This window comes from Otolemur garnettii, unplaced genomic scaffold, assembly GCF_000181295.1.
Source record: "Otolemur garnettii isolate 467f Iridium unplaced genomic scaffold, OtoGar3 scaffold00126, whole genome shotgun sequence".
Classification (NCBI taxonomy): Eukaryota; Metazoa; Chordata; class Mammalia; order Primates; family Galagidae; genus Otolemur; species Otolemur garnettii.
Window position 1 is genome coordinate 3,726,543 of NW_003852521.1, and position 11,923 is coordinate 3,738,465.

The following is an 11,923-nucleotide window of genomic DNA, read 5'->3' on the forward strand; positions in this document are numbered from 1 at the left end:
ATTTATAGGCATTGTGAAGATTAACTATCCTCAAGGAATGATGGATAATATAAGCTAAGGAAAAAATGCTATCTGGAATCTCCTATTATAAAACTTTTTACATCCTTGAGCCATAGTCAGACACTGTCAGTTGTGACCAGTGCAATGTGAAAACTAAAATGAGAGTACATTTTTTTTTTTACTGAGAATCCCAGTGTTCATAGAAACAAACAGCACCATAAGCTCGATGTTCACAGGCTTTTGAGAAATACTTTAATGAACTCATGCCCTTAAATGAAAAGGGCAGCCACAGACATCTGGCCACTAAATTCTTTGGTGCACATATTTAAGGATGCATCTTCCCTCAGAAGGGCAGCCACCTATTGCAGCAGAACTGCAATCCTCACAGAACTGCACCGAAAACCACATAACATGGTCTTGTCACTGTACAGACTCTTCAGAGACTTTGGGATTGAAATGCATGGAGGAGCAAAGAAGGGATGGTGCTTGATGATGAAGAGTCAATCCAGGCAGACACATTCTTCATGGATATAACATGTATTCAAAGAAAAATTCTCTCCCCAGTGACTCATACTTAACTTGTCTATGAAGTTATAAGAGAAGACCCCAGAAAAGTGCTATTGCAGTTGCCAGATCTAACTGTAAAAGAGAAATGTATCCTTCAGGAAAACGGTGAGCCTAGTGTTCAACTCAAAGTGGATTTTTAGTCAAATGAACTGGATGTGTGGCTGATGCTTTTCTAACAACCATTCTATAATGATGGACAAAAGTCATATCATTATGTTAATAAATCCAAGAACTCTGCCCCAGTAATGTGAATAACTATTCTTGGGGAGCATAAAAGGAATCTCTCTGGGAAAAAAAATGTAAGTGCCAAAAATAAAGCATCCTATGACACCAACAGAGTTCAGCTTCCTGTGATTAATTTCCACACTTCTCACAGTGGAATCAGGAGCTTTACAATCTCCACTGTTCTGTCATTTTGTGGTCATATAATCCATTACAAACCCAAGATTGTGACATCTCTGTACGCTTCACTTGTCATGCTATAGAAAGTGAAATTAAAATTGCTTAAGATCAAAATTTTTTTTAAGTGACAAAGTGATATTTTTTCTCTTTATAATCATGTTGGAAAGTGAATGAGGATTGTAAACCATAAATATCTATTTCAATCAAAAGTATACATACTGCCTATAGCTAATTCTCAGGTTAGAGTGATTATCTCTGATAAGCATCCCATTGAATACAAATACATAAATATATAACTATTTGGGAAAATCATACATTTTGAGACATAAGGAAAAAATCGTATTCAAAGACAATTTGCTTTACATTGTAATGTCCAACATTCACAAATGTATTTCAACTTGGAAATTCATTAGTTGTTTGAGTCATGCCCTGGAAATTCTGTTTAGCTTATTAATATTGTCCATTCCATAAAAGACAAGACAAGAAAGAAAGAAGAACCCTAGGTACCCTCCTCAAGAATCCGGGAATGCCTTTATGATGGAGTCATAAGCAGGTGGGGGCGGTGCTGACAGCCCAACTCGAAGACTGTTAGTGGACCAGTGGAGGTCAGGGCGGCTCAGACTGTGGCAAGTGCTGATGCCAGGAGACGTATTGGAAGAGGGGAGAGTCACCAGCTGACTTTCTGTTTCCACAGGAAGTGGTGGACTTTGCAGAAAGGGATGAAAAGTAGAAGCCCTGAAGCTTAATTTTCTTGGGAAGGAATTTCCTTGCTCCAGGGAAGCCTGTCTCTGGAAAGTGAGACTGGCCAGGCTGAGGTTGCTTCGACGTTCACAGCCACTGTGGCGGTAAAATCCAGTTCTGTTGAGGCCATGGGTGTAAGATGACCTAGATCTCCTGCTGGAACTCCACTGTGAGATGGGCGCACTGGCTCTTCTTCTAGACAGACACACAAACAGAGCCCAAATAAATCCTCCAATTACGAGCCCAATTGCCATGGATACTGTGAAGGACATTATAAGGTCCTCTGAAACAAGGAAAACAAATAACTAAATTGATTTTGAAATAGATATTCAAATCAAGTAGAGTTTAAACTGTAATTCAGAGAATGCATCATTCATTTAAACATACTTTGAATTAGAGAAATACAAGATGGTGCCAAGTAGCTATGAACAAATGGAATCTACTAATATTTCTGTTTATTCAAGCTGAAAGATAGAAAATAACAGTTTCAGGTTGCTTGTGATAATTTATCATCTTTAGGAAATAAGAAATAAAAGCAGTCTCACTAAGGCCATATGTTAGGTAATTGTTTATAGAGTTACAATTGAAGTGCAAAGATCATTTCCTTTTGAGTGACATTAGCAATGAATGAGCCACGTTGATAAAGAATTCCTTCATCACTCTGACTTTGCCTTTTCCTCTGCATGCTTCCATCAGTCACTCGGATTTCTCCCACCTGCAGCTTTCATGATGCCTCACTTCCTGTGCTCATTTTGGGAGAGGAAGTGCTGAGATAGAGGCATCTGGTGAGCTGACTGATTTGTGTCATATTTCCTGAACTCCCAGACAGGCACTGTATCTCTGAGTCCTTGATGACTTGACCTGTGCTGACTACTGGGTTCATTCGTGTTGCTGAGATCCAGCTCATGCCAGTAGCCTGCCCTTGTTGTGATAATGAAATTCCTGTCCCCCATACCTGCACAGAGTCTCTGTTACACACTTGTATCCTCTCTTTCAGAGGACTGCATTTGTTCAGATTTCCTACTTGGGAGGTGGGACAGGGAGGGAATACCTTCCCCAAATGGCCTGTTGTGAACTAAAAACATGTTCTTCAGCAGATATCTGAGGCTCTGCTTTGCATGGATAAACCTGGATATTAGAAGATTTCTCCAGCCTCACTGTCCCCAACATTTTGCCATTCACCACCCCCTGATCTAACCGTGGAGCCATGGTTGTTTCCTCACTGCCTCAAAGCACGCCATTCTCTCTAAAACTCTGTGCCTTTCTGCATATTTTTCCTTGTATCTGGATTCAATGCTTAATCATCTTCTGTCTGGAAAACTCATTCTTTAAGATCTATTTCAAGTATCTAATCTTTGATAAAAAAAAACTCTCTGACACTTTCTAGACTAAAATGAGTGACCATTAAGTAGTAAGGCATGCCACCTTACCAAATTTCTCATCTAGGGGTTCAGTACTGAGACAAATATAGGTTGGAAATAAGCTGACTGGGATTGTAAGATTGCAGGGAGGAGTGGCCACAAATGCTTGGTACTTCTCCCACAAAGAGGAAGAGTCTACTTTTCCACCCCTTTAATATGTTTCTGTGGTAGAACTAACACTTGATTTATCTTAATAATTGATTGACAACTATCACTGATCAAGGGACAATTATTTCCACTCATGTATGATATAAAGAAAACAAATACTCATATTGACAGAATTGATGTCTTTGTTTTGTGTATAAACCTATTTAACTACTACTAGGGTCTTCCTGAAGGCTCTAAAATCTCAGGATACAAACAGGTGTAATGGGTGAAATAAAAAAGACATATTTCCTTTATTTCAGAAAAACAGAATCCCGGAGAAAATAGATTCAATAACCCAATAAAGAATTTAAAGGTTATGGAAGTTTCTATACATGGTCTTAATGTATACCTTAGACCCTCTGGAACAGAGTCTCTTCTGATTAAAAAAGTGTTATGTTTTATTACATGTTCTGACAGATGAAATATGCATGTTATTTCTACTGGAATAAAAACACATTTCATATTTGAGAAAAAAATTGAAACTTTAAAAATATACAACCAAGGGAAGATAATTTCTCTCCTATTAAAATGATTGAGAAAACTAGTAAAGACAACAAAACAAAAATACATGGTGTGAGAAACACTGATAAGTCAGACAATTGTTTTATTTCTAAAATATATTATTGTTCTGATATCAAAAAATTCAGATAATATCCCAACTCCAGGAGATAAATTATTAAAGAGTATCTTGGACTACCATGATCTTAAAAGACAAATTATGATTTTGTAAGTAAAAAGATTATTTTTTAAGACACTAGAATAGTATTTCTAGGAGAGCAATTTGACAATTTACCTATTTAAAATAATCATCGTCTATGGCCTTATAATAATTTGATTCAACATTGTAGACCTATAATCTGAACTTCAAATTTGGAGAAATGACTCAAAATGTCATCAATTATAGGGTTATATACATAGCTGAAAAGGATTAAATTGTGAATTTAAAATATACACGAGATTCATAAGAATAGTCTACACATCTCAATAACATGTAATTTAAATTTTAAATATAAAGTAGGATTAGAAGGAGGTACAGAAGTTATTTATAAAAATGATATAGGAAAAGATAATGCATTACATAGGAATTTGCTTAATTTTGCTCAGTTGGATACATACCAGGAAAATCACTTCCTAACCCTTAAAGTCAGTAAAATACATATATAGAAATCATTGCACTAAATCTTATAACCCTACTATACATACAAAATCTTTAAAATAGTTATGAGTGATTAGAGCCAACATAAGACTTTCAAAGACCTCCTATGATATATGGTAAAATATTTATCTATCTTGTTAAGTTCTCTTAAGTCCAAACTGCAAAAATAAATGTAGAAATGCAGAAAAGCAATGAGCAAGAAATGTCTGCTGTCATAACTGAAGTGCAGCCTAGTCCTCCAGAATGATTCCTTTTATTTAACTCTAAGTTATAATTTTCTGATCTGCCTACACTGTAGAATTCAGGAACTATATAACAAAAGCACCACCTATTGGTCGAACAGCTTTAAATTTTCATATATATAATTCCATTCTGGCAGACTTTTGGCAATAAATTTTGGCAGCTTTTTTTTTTTTTTTTTGCCTTAGTTGGAGGAAAATGTAACTCAAAATAACAAAGACATTGGCAGAGATATTGCTTCTTTGAAAACTGGATGCCTTCTTACTTTCCAAAAATCTTAAGAAAAGAAAAATAAAGCTTAATATTACATTTTACAATTAAAATATAATGTCAATAGTGAGACCAAATGATAACTTTTAGAAATGTCGATCTCCCTTGGACAGCAGAAGGAACAAACTCGAACACTGGTAAGGCATTTTAGTAAATTAAATACTGTTATCATAATTTGTAACCTGTATCTACACAATGGCAAGTTCATGGTACATGAAAAGCCCTCCATGAATGCTAGTTCTGACTGCTAATAGTTGAGCCATTTAATCAAATCATTTTACCCTTCTTGGCCTGGTAACTACAGCTACAATAGAGCCATCCAATTCTAAGATTCAAATATTCAATATGGTTTACAAAAATGTAATCAATACCTCAAATTCTAGCCATTGGTATTAAAATTAAGTAGAGGTCACCATCTAGTGACCTTGAGTTGAATCATTCCAATATGTGAAATAGATTTTTTCATTTTCTTTTTTGTTTCATTTGAAAATGCTAAGAGCCTGAAGGACTCAGGAACATAATTTTTCATCATAAACAGCATTGGGAAGAATAAACCATGGTGATTTCCATGAGCATTATAAAGAGAAGTTTTGTAAAAACAAAGAGAAGCACTCATAGTGCATGACCAGTAAGGGTTTTGGAGGAGGGATGCATCACCCAGTCCCTCCCTACGATGAGTTACAGATTGACTTAGGCGATCCTGGAGAAACCGGCACCCATTCCCAGCTTCCAGGGAAGATGACAAGCCCCTGAGAGAAGCCCTGGGGTCTGAGAGGCAGAGCAGGAGGTGAAGTGGGGTGGGAGGGCAGTGGGGAGTTTGTCCATCCAGGTTGAGGGCACCTGTTACAGCCTCAGCCTCCTGCCGCTCTCAGGTTATGAGACCATACTCGAGATTGTTCTGTGCCACCGATTCAGATGGAAAAGTATCTAAATAAGGTTCAGTAGATGAGAGGGAGCTACAGACAGGAAAATCCATACCGTTAGCTACTATTACACACATCTTATGAGCCAGATTTTATAGCAAGGGATTTCAGCCATGGAGGCAGGAGGAGAAAGTCCATGCCCCCAAGCCGACAAGAAGTACGTGTCGCTAGATGTCAGCAGAGGCCACAACTTGACCAAGCGTTGAGGATCCCCGCGCTCCCCTACCGTGATAGACTAGGATTCCCCGGGACCCCCAAACACCTTTCCCTACCTTAACGAATTACTAAGGAGGTATAACAGGGAAAGACTTAAAGTCACTGCGTCGCTAGTGATTAGGATAAAGGAGCTCAAACTTTCACACTGACATGGAAAATCTTAGAGAAGTGTTGCCGACCTGCCTTTCCAACCAGTCCCTGTAACTTCCATACACAGCTTTCTGGTGAATCTATTCACGTCACCGTCACCATAAATGTGCCTGGGTGTTTTTACTTCTGTATAACTTGCTGGTAACATTTCTCCTGAGCTCCTTGAAATTCATTTCAAGCCGTACCTTTTTTATGTCACTAGCTCCTAATACATTTAATGTGGTCAGCCAGTGCTTCTAAGAGAGCGGATGAACGGAGTGAGAAAGAGTTGACCAGTGAAAAAAATGAATGACTAGAAAGTCCTTCTTAGAATTGTCTCCCTCGGTGAAATTTATCTCACTGTCTAGTGTTTCTGAAAAGGATTTAAGAATCATCTCAGCCATATGGTTTTTAACTCCTGTAAAATGCTGTCAATCATTGCTATTCTATCATATGTTGTCATTATTTATTCTATAACTACGCAGGTTTGTATTTTCATACGTATGGACAAGTAGTCACCTTCAAGAGAGTACTCCTCTTGAGTCAGACACTGTACTTTAGATGAGGATTAAATTAGGTGAATTAATGCAAGCTCTTGTACCAATAGTGTCCCCCAGTTTCCACAAAGGCAGACCAATAACAAAAAGGACAAAGCAAGACAGCAGAACAACAGAAACTGTTATCTCCTGGAGGTTTCCAAGTACTAAGAGAGTAACTGACTTCAATGATATTTTCTTCTATTTCCTTAGGGCAAGGCACAGCGAATTTTCACAGGCCGTCTTTCTTGCTGCTTTTGTGGGGAACGTTTATAGAGGAGGGAAGCCCATTAAAGAAAGCGTAGGTAGGTAGTATGAGGTGGTGGCTATGTGTGTTGTCGCTCTCAGTGAACTTTGTTGCCAACCCTGCACTAATTACCTTAATAATTGCACATATCCAGTACCTTTTAGTGAGTGATAACTGTAAAAATGTAAGCTATCATTATTGGTAATAACCTAATACTGTTATCTCAGCATTCAGTAAAGTAAACCAAGAATGTTATATTTGTAAAGCAACTTTTTATGTACCTTAAGTATAAGTCTGGGAAATGTATATGGTCCAACATAAAAGTTTTTGCTTTTCTACACTATTCTTTCTTTATTTTCCGAATTCAAAGTACCAAGAAGAAAACTGATTTAGGAAGCAATAAATAACACAATGCACTGTACAAGAGTCTCAAAATAACATTTTTGGGAAGTCAGTGGTCAAAGGAGATAGCATCTTAGATATAGAAATGTGGAAATTTAAAAATTGACCTTGGTATTTCAAGAAGCCTTTGCATTTTTATGTATTTACATCTATCGTGACATTTTATACTTACTACTTCTAGCCTATTAGCAATAATGAAATCTTTCATTTATTTTTTCCAAATCATCAAACATGGTATCTGCTCACCATAACCTTGTTAGGTTTTGCTAATGCTTGTCAGCGCAGCACTCTGCCTGGTTTTTATTGTTCCCACCTGTTTTCCATTATCTTCACATACTAAGAGAAAGGAACACTAGGACCTGTCTTTGGAATAACAGTAAGTTTGAATTCCCTTTTAAACACAGATTTCCATATTAAAAACCTCTACATTTTTAGGCCACAAATAAATATTCTCTTACTAAATTCAGGTTTATTTTAATGATTATTATCAATGTTTTTGTCAGTAGATATTATTTTTCTTAAGTAGACTGGAATTTTAATTTTGGATAATTGGAAATAATAGATCTGGCTTCCACAAATTAATTTCTGTAATAAGAGTTACTTTACTTTTGAATAGTTTGTATAATTACTTATTTTTGTAGTGATGAATTTAATTTAGATAAACAAGCCAATTATCGTGTGTGTTTAGTACATTTACTTTTGAAGACAGCAAAGGATATTTTAACAAGCATATAATTTAGACCCCCCCCCCACAATTCAAGGTCTTATCATTAATGCTACTACCTAGAATAACCTGTTACCAAAATCACTCTTTACACTATGGAAGCATAATGTCTATTTTTCTTAATTTTGTTATATACTTCTATTAGGATGTTCACCAACAGCCATCCTTTCAGGCATGAAACAAACATAAATGTCTGGTGAAAAACAAAAAGAATGAATTAGTTCCCTTTGTACAAATTTCTGTGATGGTTGACAATCAGGAGAAATTCCTGGAAACAGTCACTGTTGTTCACTGTTCACTAGAAAGTTCCCCAAATCCTGCCTTGAATCACAGCAGTTAGTCTGAAATAGTTTTCTGAGAAGATAAAAAAAAGCTTGTTTTGGACATAAATAGAGCTATAGAACGCTTTAAAACTGCCATTTTTGTTTTAATTTTTTTTTTTCAGAATTTAACTCAGATTGCTCCCTTTGCTTTTAAAATTTCTCTGAACACAAGTGTACTTGTCAACCTCCAGCCTTTGCCCTTCCTTGGACCTCTAGTCTGCAGAGACTGGTAGTTTTGACCTCCTGTGCCCTTAGTCAGCATCAGGGGACACTGTAATTCACTGTGGCTGGATTCACTCAAAAAAATCCTTTTGTATTGTTCCTTTTTCCCACCACAGACGTCCATTAATTTATTTCCACTTACTCTTTTCTACTATACTTTTCTCAAATTTCATATTATTCCACATTTCATCTTTGTTATCACACTCTAAATTAGTTCATCTAAGTATAGATTTATTTAAATTCTCTTTGGAATTAAAGACTGTAACACTGACAATATAAATCAAAGTTGCCCCTATAGAAAATCTTAGTTTCATAAAATAAGATACAAATAAAACTCAATTCTTCCAACCAAATTCATATTCCATATTCTAAACAGAAATCACTTTCACCTTTTTTCCTTTTCTGACTTTTTATTCTCATTATTTTCTAATTATATTTTGTAACACCAGCCAAAATCTCTACTTGTTGTCCTGATTCTTCTTAAATGTTTTCATACCCACTTTAAAGACATTTTATGTACTATATATTTCTTGTAATAAACCTCTGAAAACTCTATAGCAAACAAAATGTCTCAGAGTTTTCTAATGTGTTAATAAATTATTCAGCAATTTCTCTGCATCCTAAATTTTAAATTCAAAACAGTAAAAGAAAATACCTTACCCCAAAAGTTTTCTGGCCATGGACTTCCTAAACTTGTTGTGTTATTAGCCATAATATCCACAAGATATAGGAAAAAGAGAAGAAAAGAAAGAAAGAAGAAAAACCAGTATGTCCAGAAGAAGCAGCTTGATTCTATGTCTTTGTAGTTCAGCAAGAGAAAAATAGTTTTCACACAACCCCTCATGTACTTCTGTTTGCATGAAAGGAAATAAGTGTATCATGTTTCCTGCTTTTATACTCAAATTAGCAACTGGTTTTCTTATCTTGGAATTCCACATGGTTCCTGAGATACAAAACAATGTCCTTCTCCTCATTTCCTCAGCTAAATTCCTAAGTACTCTCCTTCCAGCCCTCTCCAAAGCTGTTTTCAGGATAATAGGCTTTTTCTTGGTGTTTCTTCATCACCTACTGACAGACATAGGCACACTCCAAACGCTCAGCCACAGTACTCTGAGTTACATTTACATGGAACTTAGAAATAAATGCTTCCCAATTCTTATAAATTATATAGTAAATTGATGGTGAGGGGGAAGGAAGTGGTCTATTCAGAATTCCAAGTTCTACTCAAGTGCAATTAATTTTACCTAACAATCCATTGTTTATACATTTCAGATACTTATTTAAAATTCTTAATGTTTCTTTCCCTAGTTGGTATATTAATTTTTTCAAGTTATTTCTTAATTCATTTCATAAATATGTAATTATAATTTATAAGTAATTTTTGGTGACTCTTAAATTAGTATTTAAATATGAAAGGAACAGTTTCTACACTGATGGAATCTATTTAAAATCAAGTAGAGGACACATAACGCAAAGCCTTCCTTTACAAAAGAATGTTAAGGACCATAATAAGTTGCAAAGATTATAGAAATTTGTTTTTCATGGCAAAGTACTTATCTGAAATAATATAGGAAAGGGTTGCATGAAACTTTTTGGGAGATACAGGTTAGTTAAAATTTCCAGAGTCTGTCTATGAGCTTTGCTGGTTTAGCCTGGATTCTCCAAGCATTGGCAGCCATTGGCAGTGTGAATAACAGTGCCCAACTGCACTTAATAACTATGCTGAATTACTTAACCACCATCTGGCTTCTTCAATCTTTGAGTGACTCTAGCATGAACTTTTGCATTAACCCTAATAGTTCCTGCTTATCTTCTCAACGTTTATGAACATAAGTTACCATTAAATTTATTGGAAACTAAAATACTTACCAATCTAAAAAAGATAATAGATATAAGTTAAGTTTAAATTCATTGGAAATTAAAATGTAGATGATCTAAAAGAGAAATATAGAACATCATAGAAAATTTATAGAATTCACTAAGCAAATACGAAGACTCACTTCTTAATATTCTTGCCAGAGTTTACTTCCTAATAAATACTCATTATTCTTTAAAAAAGACAAAAACAGTTCACATTTCAACAGTTACCTTTACTTTTAAATATAGTTAACAAGGTTTGTAATAGAAAATTAAAAGATGTCATTTCTGAAAAAAATATAATCTAGATGAAAGTGAAACACTAAACACTTTTCTAAAAACATTGAGAGAGATTCTTCAATTACTATATGATTTTTAAATATTCATTTTGCTCTATTAAAATCTACCTTATTTCATTAAATTCTAATTTCAAAGATGTGTATAATTTCAGAAAGAGACACATAGACACCATTTTCCCTCAAACAGCAAATCCAAATGAGTGGAATGGATCACTGTCTTTGCTTTAATTACCTTCTGTGCAGAAACAGCTCATTCCATTTCAGGGCTGGGATGCAGGCTGAGACTTCCTTTTATTGTTTTATGTTTAACTATCTAAATTTTTTCCTAGTAAGTTTTCAGTTTTGCAGATGGTCAGATTCCAGTTCAAACCCTGAGGAAATTTTTTTTTGTATCAATTTATGACCTAGGAATATTTTTCTCTTTTGGTAATAGCTTGTTGATAGTTTAACTCTAACTGGCATAAATAATTTGCTTGGAGAGGATTCATACGTTTCCTGGCAGAGATCCATACAAGTGAGTGTTTATGTCTATGTGATTTTCAAGTCCCATGACTTGTCATGCCATAACAGGAAGTTGATTTTTATCTTTAAAAAAATGTTAACCTCTGCTTTTCTACCGTTCGTTATTTCACAAGTTGGGTCTTCAGATCTAAGTTTTTCAGAAATCATAAAATACATTTGGAGTTTATGCTTCCCTCAGACATTGAAAGAACTCCCTCATTCTCTTCACTCAGGTCTCTGCCCAGAAGTTACCTCTTCAGACGGTATTCACTAACCACCGTGTCTCAAGTGAGTTTACCACTTAAACTGCTCTCTCTCCCCTGATCTAACATTATTATCTTCTTCAGAGATATTGTCACTTCCTGCCATTACATGATATGTATATGTTAGTCTTACTAGTTGCTATAAGAAAATGGCCTAAACCAAATGGCTTTATAAAAGCAGAAAATGATTTCTCACGGTTCTGGAGGCTGGGAAGTCCAAGATCAAAATCTCAGCAAACTAGAGTCCATTTAGGGGTCATTTCCTCAAAGATAGCCATCTTTTCACTCTCAACTCACATCATGGAAGGGGTGAAGAATCACTCTCAGCCTCTTTTAT

General features: G+C 35.5%; 1 protein-coding gene across 1 annotated transcript; it reads right to left on the reverse strand.

Moving 5' to 3' along the window:
• Window positions 1–1,449: 1,449 nt before the first annotated feature.
• Window positions 1,450–9,526, reverse strand: MYCT1 (MYC target 1). The gene is given in 3 exon segments (XM_003797869.3): window positions 1,450–1,993; window positions 9,327–9,417; window positions 9,419–9,526. Coding segments are annotated over 3 exon segments (711 nt in total). The 3' UTR covers window positions 1,450–1,481.
• Window positions 9,527–11,923: the final 2,397 nt, after the last annotated feature.